Source organism: Corvus cornix, chromosome 1 (genome assembly GCF_000738735.6).
Source record: "Corvus cornix cornix isolate S_Up_H32 chromosome 1, ASM73873v5, whole genome shotgun sequence".
NCBI classification, from domain to species: Eukaryota; Metazoa; Chordata; class Aves; order Passeriformes; family Corvidae; genus Corvus; species Corvus cornix.
The window spans coordinates 100,151,122-100,166,748 of NC_046332.1; the positions used below are offsets into that span (position 1 = coordinate 100,151,122).

Below are 15,627 nucleotides of genomic sequence, written 5' to 3' on the forward strand. Positions count from 1 at the left end.
GAAAACATGATGTAAAGAAGGAATATCCACACCTCCTGGACAGAAAACCAGCCTGTTGTCTAATGTTCCAAACACCTCCTAGGTTGAACGAGTACCTCAGTGCACCTCTGGTACTAACCACGGGCCCATAGCCAAGGTCACTATGGAACAAAAAACCAAGGAACCAAGAAAACCTGAAAGGAGCTTTGAAAAGCTTTCCCTTTCAGGGAACTAAACCTCCAGGATCCTGTGACTGTCTGCCATGAGTTAGTTCCCACTTTCTTTTCTTTAGAAGTTTGTTTTCTTTCCCTCACATGAAAGATAAAGCAATGGGCATCATTTTCTCCTCACCACTCACTTCCTGTAATTGTGTAATGCATTTTAGGAAATCCTGGCCTGTCAGACACCAGCCCAGTTAATACATGGCAGAAATTGCACATCATGTTCCACCACAGAACCACAATCTCTGTTGGCTTCAGCACCACAGCTCAGGGAGCAAGTGGGGAGGAACTCTTTTAACAAAAAGAAGGTTGCAAGAAATCCAAGGGAAAAAAAGCACTAGGCAACACCTCAAATGAAAGCACTAGAGAATATCTTAAATGTAGCCATCACATATAAATCGGGCTCATTACTACACATCCACAGGAGCCTAGTGTTGGTAGCACTACTCCCAATTCACAAATAAATGTAAGAGGACAACTCACTACTTGACGCTCACCTCCTGCTTCCCCAGTGCTGAAGATTACTCAATGCCAAGCATGAATAATACCCTTGGAGTCCTAAATCACCATGGATCTTTGTCAGAAAATGAACTTTATGTCAATGAAAGCAAATGCCAATTTTACTGTCTGCCACCCACCGTATTTTTTAAAATTTCCATTCTGAATGGCTTATGCATGCTAGGATGTACATTTTCCTACATGCTGCATGATTGGCAGCCATGGGAGAAGCAGTGAGGGATGTGGGAATAGACTAATACCTCAGAAGCAAAACTGGAATGTACTTCTTTCTTCTCTGCATGAGACTAAGCCAATATCTGGCAATAACTCCTCACATCTGTCACCCACACCTGCAGCCAAGGGTCAGTGGCAACACAGTAAGATAAAACATTTAACCTTACAAGAGTAAGTTTAAAGCCTGTGACAAATTTCTCTCCACACTTTGGTAAGGATACTAAAATAAAAAGGCTCTGCATTAAATCACATGGAAGTCTTTGTCCAAGCTCTATCCTTACCCATTGCTGCTCATCTTAAATTTTGCTGATTTACAGAACACGACACACGGCTAAAATTGCTGTTACTACTTAGAATAAATGTTCACTCACCACACTTCTGGATTAACATTAAACAGACTAAATAAGTGATAAGCTCAAATACAGAAAATCCTTTCTTCTCCTCCCACAAACCTCTTGAAGCTCTTCCACAGAAAACTTCCTTTCAAGCTCAGTATTTACTAATTTTGCCTTTTTGTCCAACACAAATAAGAAGTTGTGAAATTAACTTATACAGAATTTAACTCATGAGAGCCAGAAAACTTAATATAAGTGCACTTTAGTCTAGCCAGGTTGATAATCTCCCCACTGTATTTGCATTCCCCTCTTCCAGGATTGTTAATCAATAACTCCTTCCTGGCCAGAAGAGTCCCTGTGATGGAGGGGACATGACCTTTGGAGAACACAGCCATCAGGGCTGCCACAAAGGATCAGACCTGAAATGCAGCAAGACATCTCTGTTATCCTTCAAAGTGGCCAGCACAAGATGCTACTTCCAAGTAAAAACCTGTGAGATCTGGGGTGGTCTGATCCATCCAGTAAATCTCATCCCAATCTCTACTATTTAAGAGCTACCTGAAGAACAACTAGCTCCTTTCTGAAGGTCATCAGCATTAATTGTAACTTCTCCAGTTATTCTTGATACGGATACAAGATGTTTGGTTTCAGCACTGTCATACAGCTAGTTCCCCTCTTCTGAGAAGGTATTTATTCTCTGTTATCCATTAGATGCTTCATGTGTAGAAGAGAACTAAAAGTCCTTGCTCACACCTCCTGTGCTGGAAACCAACACAGAGAAAGCAGGAGAATTGGTGCACACTAAGAACAAGCATCTCACAGCCTGGAGGAACCATTATCAGACCCTTTTTCAAATCCACAGAGCACCAAGTATCTCTGTGGTATTGTATGAGTAATGATAATAAGTGACTCCTGAATTTGTCACCAAAAATACAGTAAGCACAGGTTTCAAATCAAGCACTTTTTTTTTCTACCATGATTAACAAAAACCCCACAAACAAACAAAAAAGTCCAAACAAACCAAACAACCTTTCAGAGGTTATCAATGTTCATCCACAGCAAAAGCTATTTTTTTTTCTCTCACTAAAGAAAAAATGATGTTCAAATTGGAGAAAAGGCTGTTTTACCAAGGCAAGATTTGTTTCTTCTGGATGATGTTAAACGATGCAGAGAAGACTCTAAGAACAGATAGCAGTAATCATAACCCTCTTTTTTTTTTTTTTTCTCTCCAAATCTCTTCTTCCAAATCAGCAGTTCTTATAGGAAAAAAAATTGCACTCCTATTGCAGGAACCAAACCTGTTTCATGCAAAGACAGATGATCTGAATGGGTTTTTTACATGCCTTATCCAGTTTACCTTCTTCAAATTTAGTGAAATACACACACTCCCCCCATCTATATCATTCCAACATCTGCAAGGCTCATTAAGCTCACAGGTGTTCTGAAGTCATCTTTTTCAAACAGTGAAATCTACTACAATAGAATAGGAATCACTACATCCATAGTTATTGCAAGTGCCCATCCCAGGTGTTTGCTGTATGAGAGAAAGGAGTTGGACCTGCACAGGAAGAAGCTGCTGTCCCATGAGATGGTGGGATGAGAGAATAGCTCTTTACTGCATTTGGACAAAGGTCAGGCAGAATTTTATTTTAATTTATGTCTTCTCTGTTTTACTTTTGGCCCATGAAACAGTGGAATCCACAGCAGAAGAAAAACATCTAACTTATATTTTGGAAAAGGCCTTACTTCAAACAGGTTTCAGTGGGAATTGTTGAGGAGGGATATTTCTTAGCCTTAAGCTACTTCTGCAGGAAAAAAATAAGCTGGTGATTTAAAAAGAGAGACTTCTCACATAAGGGGCAGATCAGGCACTATTGATATAAGCTTTGGTGTTATTTCTCCTGGAGACTTGTTCTAGTATTTTACTATCCAAAATAACCCTCGGGATTCAGTGCAGCCTGAGCATGTGGAAGCGCTCATTGGCACACAGAGCTCCAAGTTCAAACACATTGTACCAGCAAGGGCAGCTGCTGCTCCAAACTGGGGCTGTAACTCAGCCGACACATCAACAACTCACTGCTCAACACGCCTGACGTCCCTCCTTCCTTTCTGCCCTTGCCCTGACCTCCCTCCCCTCACTTCCCTTATTTTTGTTTCCTTGGAAAAACGCTCTGGAGGGTCAACATGCAGGAACTGCTGCTTCAATAGGTGCCAGCCAAGGCAATGATTTTGGACAAACTCAAGGTAGAGAGGTAAAAGAGATGAAGCAATGGGCAGACTGCCAAAGATATCCAAATGCCTGGAGGTCTAGACAAGCACAGTGTGGAAATACAAAGGCACCTAAGCATTTCAGTTCCATGAGTGACTTCCACAGCTCTGTGAAAATCTGTAAGGACATTTGGGTTTCCTTGATCCAACCATCCTCCAGACCCACCTGTAACTTGGCTGACATGATTTTTAAACCTGACTTTTACTTTAATCAAAGGTGAACATCTTACCTGGAAGACTGGAGTTGAAACTCTTAGCTCCACCTTTCTGCCAGCTGTAACTCACCTCACCCTCCACCAGCCTTCAGCACTCAGCAGAAGAGCAAGACTTTTGCCACACTGGATTTCAGCCACCGCTATCGACCGCTTCCCCAGTTGACTCCTCCCTAAACTATAAAGAAGCAAACGAGAAACACAACCTCTCTCTCCCTAGAGCTGAGGGCCAAAACCAGTGTGTGCGTCTGGGTGTGGGGGTATGTGTATTCCAGCATGGCAGATCTCAGATTCAGAAGGCAAATTCTCAATTTAAGAGATAACTGAAGATGCAAAGATCTTCCCAGACATTTACGCAACTATGGAACAAGAGGAGTAATAAGAAACCTGAACTGTAACTGCAGAAGTCCTTTGCCCTGCAACAGCTTTCATGCAGGTATTTCCCCAGCTGAATCCTCACCACATCATTCCCAAAACTTGAGCTTGTTTCAGCAAAGGAGCAGTAAGGCTGTTTCAATGAGATACTCCACATTCACATGCCCTTATGTGCTCAGAGAGCAGCTGAAACACCTCCCAGCATCTGGGGAAGCAAGTTTCAGGGGAAAAAAAAAAAAAATATTCCCATAAAGCAAACAACACCCACCCAACCTGGAATAGTGCCTACAGCTAAGCTCATGTCAAACAACTATTGCAAAGTTTCTCTTTCTAGAGAAAAGATGGTACTTTGCTTTCTGGGGAAAAAATTGTTTTAGCATTTGAAAGGCTCATTAAGCTTGCAGGTGTTCGGGGATGTCTTGGCTCCAGCACTGCAGTGAATCTCCCACACTGACTCTTCCCTTGTTGCTCAAGTGCTGAATTCAAGCTTAAATTAGGGAAGTGAGATCATGTTGTACATGGAGATGCTGGGAGAAGAGGTGGATGCCACGAGGACTGCCACAGAGGTGCCCTCATAGTGAGGTCCATTTGGACACTGACGGAGGAGACAAAGGCACCCAAGAAATCACGTGTCTTGTCAAAGCAGCAGAGGGTATTTCAGCACAGCAGCCAGTCCCACCCGGCAGTGGGGAGCTGTAGGCCAGTGCTGAGGGGAGGCATCTTATAGCAGGGATTTGTGTTGGGACTGAAGTGACATTTTCCCTCCAATCTAAGTGACAGGAGCCAAGACCAGCATTTTCACAGTGGCTAATCCATCACTGGCAGGTTGGTTTTACTCAAGACCTGTTCAGAGAGATTTAATTGCTGCCTAAAAAACTTTTAATTTCTTCAAGTGCAGCCATTTAAAACATCTTCCCTTGAACTGGCATTTCTGGGCTCTGGCAGTGGGGTTTTTTTTACCCCATCAACAAGAACTCTTTCATCCTCAACTCCTCCATGACAGGCACATTTACCTACATGTTAGCTCAGAAAGACTCCCAAGGCAGACTGAAAAGGGTTCAGTTGCCTAAACAAGGGTTTCTAGCACCATTTTAGGTGCCAGACTCCCAGCTGCTGTAACAGAAGGCTGTGCATCTCCGTGTCCTGGCTCATCTGTGCCAGCACATATGGACATGTCTCATCACTGGGGACAGCTGAAGGGGCCCAAGACCCTGATAACCAGGGCCTAGCCTGCTCCTTCCATGTCCTTCACAGCCCAGGCAGGCAGCATTCATAATCTACCACTCCTTCCCGAAGCATTTCTTTTGTGTGTAAAATATCCCATGTGCACTAAACGTGAAGTTTGGAAATGTCTTCTGGCAGCCCCAAACCTGTCACCCAGGCAACTTATCATAAAATATGGTAAAAATTACTATTGATACTGAAGACAGAGATCATAATTTGTGACCTAAGTATTTGGGGGGAAAAAAGGCCATTTGAAATACGTAAATATTTGAATCCTAAAGCATAAGAGTATGAAAATATAATGGAAAGGGGAAGGATGAGGCAGCAAGCTTTGGTGAATATCTCCCTGCATTGCTATTAAAGTCTGATGCGGAGGCAGGCATCTTCAGCAAACAAGCTGTCAAGCAGGCTTCAGTCAATCAGCTCCATAAAGAGAAGAGGATTCTGGATAGAGCTAGCTGCAAAGGCTGGCTCTGAGCATATATATCCCTTGCTGTGCCATCCATCAGTCAGACTGGAATTTTCCAATGTGATCAATCATAGGCTTGATTTCAGGTGCCTTTCTGAGATGCTTCAAAACTCAATTCCCCCACAGACCCTTAAAATAAAGCTTCAGGAAAACTATATAGGATCTTCTTGACGTCTCAAGCTGGACATCAAAAGGACAGGCATGTAGGACCACCAAACCATTTTTACAGCCTCACCTGAAATCCTCCTTTAGACCCTGACATACACACTTAGTGCTTCTAACAAGGGAAAATTGCAAACCAAACCACAGAATGATCTCTAGGAAGCACATTGTAGGATACCAGTAAGTCAGATGTGCTGTCACTGCTTTAGTGTCATTTCTGCATTTGTGGCTGATGAGTCTGATAGATTCATCCACATAAACCCCCATATTATTTCATCTCATCCGTAAACAGTTTTGAAGCAATTGGGAGCACAGTTAAAAGGAAGCTGTCCCTCACTACCCATTTTCGTCTTTCAAGCATTAACAATGAAATTCAAATTTATGTCAAGTATTCATACAAAAGAAGTAGACTCCTTACAGCCTTAACAAACAAAACAAGAAAAACAGAGGAATGTTTATCTTAAATTGTTAGGACTACTACAAAGCATTAAGTTTATGCTACTACCATTTCTGATCTCTTTATTTCCCTTTCACCCAGCCCTTTATTTACCTTGAATCCCCAAAGGACTAATATTGCCTCTCAATGCTGGCACATGATGGTACCGGTGTGGCCTTGAACTCCTGTACATCCAGTGGTACCTGCCAATTTCCATTTCTGGTCTGGTGATCACTGCCAATTTTAGGTGGTAAAAAGTCAGTGTCACCAGCAAGTTTTAGTTCAGTACTTTCAGTCATTTAACTTTAAAAACAAGAGCCCAAAAAAACACACTGTAGTTTCATAACTGATACAACATAACCTTACAGACTAAGGGAGAGATTAGGAGGGATGATCAACAGGGAAATGCTCACACAAGTGTTAAGAAAGGTTGAATAGCTGAAAGTCCACCTAGGATTTGAGTTAAAACACATAGGGAAGGGCTTTCTATTCCTTACCCCCACCCACTCTAATGTCTCCCTCTCTTTGTCCATGACAAAAAGCTCTGCTCCAGAAGTAAAGGAATGTAAAGTGATAGAAAATCACATTACCTGTTTTTAAAAAATACTCTAATGCTGTCAAAGAAAAAGGTTATTGCTTTATGTCTAGGTAGGGCAAACACAAAGGTTTGCTCTGATACTTTCTTATATTAAAAAAATAAAAGTTTGTGGGCTTTATTTCACATAGGCTCTGCTCACATCCAAAAATCTGGACCAAGTGTGTTAAAAACTATTTGTCCCAGGTTCATGACCAAGAAGAGCAGTCCTGCTTCTCCTTGTCTTTTCAGAGGAAGCCCAGCAACAAGACCCCACATGCGGTAACTCACCTCACCCACTCACACACTCTTTGCACACTCATTGGCACAGGGTTTCTGTGCCCCTGAAAGAGACCACTGGGGAAACAGCATCAAAGCACTTTTGAGCCTACATGTCCCCCATTGGTACCCCTATAGCCTTGTCAAAGCTGTCAGGGTGAGACAGCTTTTATTCCAAATGCACCAGGGTCCCCCTCTGCAGTGGCTAAATGAGAAAGCAACCATCATTTCTGGCTGAAGCAAATCCAATTCAGCAGTGTTTGGGCACGTGGAGAAAGTGAAGGTTGTGGGGATGAAAACCCTATCTACTGTAGACCAGATTAGAGACAAATTTCAGGGGGTAGGAGAAGTAGAAATGCCATAAATTTCTAGCCTTTGAGGGGCTCAGAAGGTCCTGGACCTGGTCCCTCTCTCATGCGGTTTTGCTGTTTGTGCAGTGAGGAGCTTGGCACAGCCGTATTTGCATATGTCAAGAGGACAAAAAAAATCTTGGCCTTGAATCCAAATGTTGGATCTAGAGATTTAAACCAAGAATTTGTTCATCTTCTTTATCAGCAAATGAACTCCAATACTGAAAGAGTCTTTTAGGTTTTGTACATAAATTTAGTATCAATAGCTCTCTAAAGGATACTTTGTGGCTTAGTAATTTTCCCCTCTCTGAATCTCACACACAAACCAGCAAGCAGATGTCAGTAAACCTTCCACAGAAGACATTATTCCGTGTTGTATGGCTTACTCTTCCTCTTACTTGTCTTAGGAAAGACAAGTTCCACATCTTATGAGCATAACAAAATGCAAAATGTGTTGAAAATACTGGTCCAAAATGACTGCACACTCTCAGGATGATATCATCTTCTGCTCAGAGAGGAACAATCCTGCTTGTGAGATCACAAGGAATGCCATAATAATTGAATTGGATATAAAATGGAAATGAAAATTCTTCGCTAGCACTGCATACCTCCTCTCCTCTGCCTCCCCAATGTCTGCGCCCTGCCTTTTTGAAGCTACTTACTGGACACAGGTAAAAGATTCAGACTTAAAAAAAAAAAAAAAAAAAAAAAAATTAAAAATAACCAGCTGCAAAGACTTCCAAAAAGAAAAGAATTCTTCATTTGCACTGCAGCAGCATCTAAACCAAACCTTTGACATCAAGATTTTATCTTACTAGCTTGAACCCACAGTTTGAGATTTCTCCTGCAGTGGCCACAAAAAGCACTTGTTCAGAGCAGCAGAGCAGGCAGCTCCTTTTCTCCCTTAGCCTGGGGAACACTGGTGAAGTCACCTGTCTGCTGTGGTACAAATATCAAACCCTGAAACACAGAGACAGCATGTAGACTTTGTAGCATCATTTCTGTAAATGAAAATATTCTATGGAGTTGGTTTCTTTAATTAGCAGTTTCTGGTTTTGCAGTAACAGGGCTCCTTTCATTAGGAGGCAGTTCAAACTCCATAAGGAATCTCAGTTTTCCCACTGCTGTGCAGAGACACTTAGCAATGGCTATTTGGTAGCCCTTAATGCATGCCCAGCACGACCTCTGAAGATGAAGAGAATCTCTGGGTGACTTTGCTGGGACCCACGCAGGCCCACTCATGTAAAATCAACACCCAGTCAAAAGCTCCCTGGGCTTCAGTGGCATAACAACTACTGCACACAGTCTGTACCCACTGGAATTTAACTCTGTACCCCGAATAGTTGGGAAGGAAACAGGCTTAAAGGGCTTCTTTACCTTTTGCTTTTTGAGGAACTAACTGCATTAATTGCATTCCCTGGTCTAGGTTACAATACCCTTCACCCACAGCCAAGCTCCCATGGCTCAAGGCCTCCTGTTGGAACCAGGTTGTCCTCAATCCTGCACAGACACACCAGCTACAGAACTGACAATGTTTTCATGCCACACCACGCAGGCACACGGATGGCGACCATGGTGTTCAATATTCATTGCGATGAATCATCTTGCACGCCTGTAATAAAAATTCACAGGGCTCAACATCCTCATGCTCACTGCCTTTATAATAAGGTTTTAGAGGAAACAGACAGTTTTGACATTTATCTGTCTCAGCTGATGAAGCAGTCCATGGGAGCAAAGAGAGGATGTTGTTTCGTCATTGATGGTCTGGTGATGAATACTGGACAAGGAGGAAGGCTGGCCAGAAAATGGGGAAGGGTCAGAGTAACTGAAGGAGACCTTCCCCCCTCTTTGCTTCCCTCTTTAGCCTCTTTGCTCCTGCTGCAAAATCCACTGTGCACATACAGTGCCATCTGGGTTTCCCCCACCCCCCGTTACCATATCCCATGGCACATATGTCTAGGTTTTTTGCTTTCACGAGGTTGTTCAGATCAGTAGGAGTACATTCTCCGAGTATTTTTCAACCCCCTCCTATTTAGAAACCAAATCCTATTCATTAAAACCTAAATCACTAAGCCTGCCAAATTATTATCCCCAGAATATCGCGTGTCCCAGATTCTCCCTGGGCTGGACCTCTCTTCCTACAGTTGTATTCTTCAGGGACTTAGAGCAGTTATTGTTGTCAGTGGATCTGAAACACTAATCAACTGCTTGAAATGGGGAAAAATATGCAGCATACTAAAAATCTTTGAATGGCTTGACAGCTCTGATACCACTGTGTGAGTCTACCATTAAGTGGGTACCTTAGAAATTTTGGTTGATGATCATAATACATATTTTAAAAAAACCCTTTTTTTTTCAATTTGTTGTAATGAAAAATACATCTGTGATGTATCAAAATGTCATAAGCTCACTGTGTAAAAATAACTTTCCTAAAAGTGAAATAGACTGCACGACAATCCATTCCTTTCTCATGTGTTTAAATAAAGCTGTAAAGTGCAACAACTGTACAACTGGGTGTAATAGTGTAAGAAAAGAAAAGTATTTTCTTTATATTTTGACTAGTATATGCTTATCTATTTAGAGCTTAAAAGCTGAAACATGGCTTCATATACCATGAGAATAATAAAGCTCACAGCTATTACTGAGCACGAGATCTTCTTTTATCAAGAGCACATAAGCAGGGAAGAGCCAATTAAAAGGGACCTTTAGTACAGCTGCTCAAATTGGTCTCCATTATTCCTCAGCACAGCATAGGCAATTTGAACATCATATGTATTCATATAGAGAAACTACACTCTGGTATCATGGCTTTCTTCTATCCCATGTGTAATTGGTGAATTCACCATGGTCATCCACAGTTGGGGTTTATTTTCTTTTTTTTCTTCTTTTTCTTTTTTATTAATTTTGCAACTTGGTAGTATTTCTCACAGTTAAGTGAAAAGGGAAACTTCTTGTCTCTGTTAATGTGTATCAGGATCTATATCCTTCACTGCTGATGCAAAACGGCATTTCGCTTTTCTTATTTATTCCACCTCAGTAAATCTGCCTGCCCAGTCCTCACATTTTGATTTAATTTAATGCCTGCAAGATATACCCTGTCATTTGTAATAATTTTTAAACCTTCATCTTTAAAATGCGTCCAATATGTCCTGCAGCCCTGCAAAGTATCTGTTAAACATTTTGCTTCAGCTTTCATGGTGTTCTCCTCTGATAAGGGCTGCTGGTACACAGCATAAAGCTGACTTATTTCTTATCTCCATCAACATGGGGGTTGTTCCAATTCCAATTAAAAAAACTGGGGCAGCAGCCACTCATCTGGGCGCAGAGAAACAAATGTCAGATAAACACGGAATCCATCAGCTGCGTAGTATCACTGCCTGAATCATGAAAATAGTTAAAAGATAGAAGGGGAATTCTATACAGTTTAGCAAACTTTAAGAATCTAAATAATTTTCAATCATTTTAATTTATCAACCAGTAATTATTCATAAAGCACATTAGCTTGTGCAAATTGTCTCAGCTACACTGCAGTCCAAAATAGCTGGCTGTCCACATCTGCCACAGAGATGGGAAACACAAACCAATACCTGTGTGACACCACCGCTCACATACGACTGCTTCAGGTGCTCAAACTGAAAACAGACCTCACTGCTCATGCCAAGTGCTCTGGAAGCATTGCTCTCCAGTGTTCTCCCAAGTACCGGCAGCCCGGTACACAGACAGCATGTAGTCCTAGCCCAGCTTCCTCCAAGTGTTTATTCTACAAAACTGCAGTACATCAAGAAGGTCCTTGCATTGAAAACACACCCCAGAAACATGCAGCTTAAAATTCTGGTAAAGGGAAAAAACCTCTTAGCTTAAAAGTATGATTTGCTATTAGTTAAATGCAGATACTTTCCCCAGAACCTGGCAGTGAAAAGCATACAGGGTGTGAACTTGAATACCCAAAGCAGAATGCTCATCATCTTCCCTTGCTCAGACTTAGCAATTGCAGCATCTCCCAAACCCCTCCAGATGATGGTTTATCTCCTTAGGCTTTGCAATTAATTTCTAGAAGAAAGAGTTAAAAGACCCTGTGATAGCACTTCAACTGCTTCAAGCTGTGGCAGTTGCCTTGAAATCACTGGATCTAGGGCATCTCATAAAGGATGGCCATTACCAAGTCCAGGTGGGATCCTAGAGGGAGAAGTAAATGTTGCAAGGCTGGCAAGCATGTGAGGCATAACAAGAGTTCTGGTCCAGACTAAACGGAGGAGTCATCTTCTGTTTTATACCCCAAAATGAAGCAGCAGCATTTCCCTGCAGGTTTCTTTACACAGAGAAAAAGCCCATTTTCCTCCCTGGGAGCTGCTGGTAAAAGAGCCCTTTTGAAACATTCTGACATTTGAGAAGTACCTGATGCCTGCTGAGCCCATCTGAAAACCCAACTGGTCTCGACAGATTTAGCACTTTGGAAAATCTGCCCCTCAAAACCAAGTATGACTCCTCCATGACCACTTCACAGCAGTAACTTTATAAGGGAATCTGGTCTATTTGTTTTACTATAAAAATTAGGACTGTTTCAGCTTTCTGCACTTTATTTGATGTGAAGCATATTGAGAATTTAAGTGAATATACAGAGCATAATGTGAGAGACCATGTGTTACTTTCAGGAATCAGAGGACCGGCAAGAACAAAGCCTACAAGTGTTACATACATACACCTGTGTAACAGATCCAAAGCATAAAATTATCATAGAAAACCTAGGAAATGGTGGTAACATTGGGATAGGAGGCTCCCTTGCTTGCATTCGATGAAAGCAACAGATCAACCACCTTGACTTGGAAGCAGATTTACTGTTCTACATGTTGTGCTTTCATCCTTGCCAAAACAAAAGGGAAGCCATAAACTCATCATAAACACACTCAGCAACACATTTTGTTTTGCACAGCTGCTAATGCATACATATAACTTTCTTTAGTATTTATTGTAACATGAATTCCATCGGTTTAAAAGGAGCTTGTCAATCAGGAGAAAGAATTGCTGTAATTTTTGAAGAATGATCAGTTCAAGGTGGTTTTATAGTCAATCTATCCAGGACATTTTGTACATTAATTACTCAAAATCTGCAGTAAGGTGGGTTATTGTCCACATACACTAATGGCTTTCAGAGTTTAATCTCTCATCAGCGGACCTCCTTTTGTGAAATCCCTAAGGGATTATGTAGTACTGTGTCTAATCACTTGACAAATTTCATTTACTTGAAACTGAAGCTCATTTTATATGAAGTGTGTAGCAGAAGTCAGATTCAAAGTAGGAAAACAAAATCTGTTACTGGACAGTACCAGGATTTATCATGTTTATATCTGAACTGCTTAACAATCGATGAAAGAATTCTGCTTGGGGAAATGCATTAGTTGTTTATCATCTGCTTAAGCCTATGAGATACCAGATGAGATACTCAGATTGCTTATAAACGATACACAACAGGTTAAAAAATATGACTCAAGTAAAAAGAGAGGAAATTTTAAAAATTTTGTTACTGTAGTCTACTACACTGAAGAGGAACGGCTATTTGACATAAATTATACGACACAGAAACAAAATATCCCTTGCTGGTTGAATTTACGATCTGAAGTTCAGCACTCCAAACCAACCAGAATCACCTGTGAAGCTGGGATGGCTGAAGCACCTCTCTTTCTGCATTGCCATCTCCCTACCACAGAACCATTACCATGGAATTGTTCTCTCCATTAAGCAGCAATTCTCAGTGATTAACACATCCTGAAATCTAATGTTGCAAAACTCACTGCATTGTTCCCCCTTATCATAGTGCAGGCAGATCTCTACTAAAGTGCAATTTGCCAGATGACACCATAGAAAAGGAATTTTAAAAATAAGAGTAGTATTTGGCATCAAGCTCACTACACGACGGTTGTGTGACATTATAATGTATTATAGGTTGCTATAACCTAGGTCTCCCACACTGCATTGCAAAGCCTTGCTACATGGCTAGTCCCGATGAAAACACCAGATTACGGCTCTGAAAACAACAACCACACAGACACACGCTACCTCTGTAAACCAAATTAACCAAAATCTGTCAAAGATGCAGCAATAACAAGACTTCTTTAGCAAGCATCATTTCGGGTAGGGTTAGGACAGATTCAGAGCAAATACAGACACAGACAGAAAGGTTGATGCTCTATTAATTTGTTGTCAAGCCATGCAGGAAAGGACGGCTGAAAGCCCGAAGATGCAGTAATGATTGTTTAAGAGCTATTTGAAAAAGTGACAAAACTGGCCTAAACCTCTTTAAGCCCCCTGAATGAAAAGATTTAAACAGGCTATTGTTAGACCCCATGGTACCTTTTTTCTCTTGGCTTTGTTCTGCATTTTCCTCCGCTGCAGTTTCCATGGCTGGCTTCATACCATCCACCAAAAATGCCGCCCCCCCTCCCCCCCCAGCAAGCACTTTTTCTCTTCGCCTCCTTTCTCACTCCCTTCCGTCTCCTATTTACAGCGGCGGTGATTGAGCGGCTCTGTTCTCCCCTACAGTAGATTACAGTCTTTTCCAAAATGCCAGAAAAGTCTTGTCAGCTTCAATTTCGCTCCGCTGACTGGTCCACGAGAAGCTGTGCCAGCTCGCTCAGCTATACGTCACCACGGTCCCCAGCTATAAAATAGCCATCCTGAGGCTCGGCTTGCCACACCGTGGGGACCAGCATCACCCGCTCGTGCCCCCTTCCTCCTGCCCTCCGCTCTTCCCCTCTTTCCCCGTCTCCCAACAAATGTTAATCGATTCTGCGGGCAGTGAATGGATTGGTGGCATCGGGAGGGGAGATGCAAGTGAGAAAGAAAGGAGCCCCCCGGCCGCCGTCTCTAAGGGGAGTGCACGCCGGCACACAATCACAAGGCTCCCTTTCCCATGGGACCTTGTTATTATGCTTTGCATTTTGATTTATTCCACATGCCCTCTGCTCTTTCAAGGGGTGGGGGGTGATGGGTCTGTTCTCTCTGTTTGCTTTCTTTGCCGAGAGTTCCGCTCACCCACGGCAAAAGGCTGTGAGAGAAGCATACAAGCAACAGTGGGCATATATGTATGTACATGGAAATTTAAATTCTTTGACTCGAAAGCACAATGGAAAAAAAAAATAAAAAAAATCCAAGCAAGGAGACAGGAAGCAAGCTCAAGCGACCTAAAATGCACGTGCAACACTTTAAAGGATAAAATGTTTAAGAAAACACAACTTGGGCTTTAAAAGGAGGTCTGCCACTAGAGCCCTAAAGCCATGCTTGGGAGTGAGCACAGAGTTGCTGTTCAGCATGTTTGATCACTCCCCTAAATCCAGACAGACTGCAGTGTGATCAAATAAGCTGTACTTGGGAGCAACAAACCCAAGACATGCCAACGTTGCACTGCCTGAGGTGACTTTAGGTGTCCCCAGCCCGCTCCTGTGCTGGGGAGCCACAGGGCAGGGCAACACCACATAGGGGTATTGTTCCCCTCCCAAAATCCGGGACAACTGACACATTTAAGGCTGTACTGAGGCTAATTAACCTTGCCTGTCACTTTGCTTGTCTCAATGCCTCACAGTGCAACACACCACACAGGGCACAAGTGCCCAAAGGCACCCCTTTGTGTGTGTAGGACTGTGGAGCAAGCAGGGAGTAATGGCCTTTGTGGTCCAGCCACTGCAGCCAGTTCTGCAGCCCGCAAGGACGCCCAGTAGATTCAGCAAATGCTGGGGATGTTAAAACCTACACCCTGCATGTTCCCTAGAACAGATTCAAACAGGAGAGTGGGAAGAGGGAAGCAGTCCAATGATTTGTAGCTGCAATTTAGTCTCTTCTGGTTGAAGTTACTACACCCACAATTTTGCTGTGCATTTTTATTTCTAGATGCCTAGTGAAAAGCACAAAAGCCCTCAGACCCAACCATTAGAGAAAGTTCCCTTCTTTAAGAAATTAGTGCACAAACCCTCTTCTCTCACCACAGCTAACACAGCTGTTATTTTGCTTGGGGCATTAT

The 15,627-nt window shown here is 42.3% G+C and overlaps 1 protein-coding gene across 9 annotated transcripts in view; it reads right to left on the reverse strand.

Moving 5' to 3' along the window:
- The window catches only part of GPM6B (glycoprotein M6B), a 107,172-nt gene that overhangs the window by 18,366 nt on the left and 73,179 nt on the right, over window positions 1–15,627 (reverse strand). For 2 of the 9 annotated variants that reach the window (XM_039550602.1, XM_019282734.2), the window contains exon 2: window positions 6,528–6,647. The exons of 3 other annotated variants lie outside the window; for them this stretch is intronic. In XM_039550602.1, the coding sequence (XP_039406536.1) occupies window positions 6,528–6,647 (120 nt within the window). Of the gene's footprint in view, window positions 1–6,527; window positions 6,648–13,964; window positions 14,273–15,627 lie in introns of those variants that run through there. 4 more of the 9 variants (XM_010394410.3, XM_010394409.4, XM_010394414.4 and 1 more) reach the window with 4 other exon arrangements.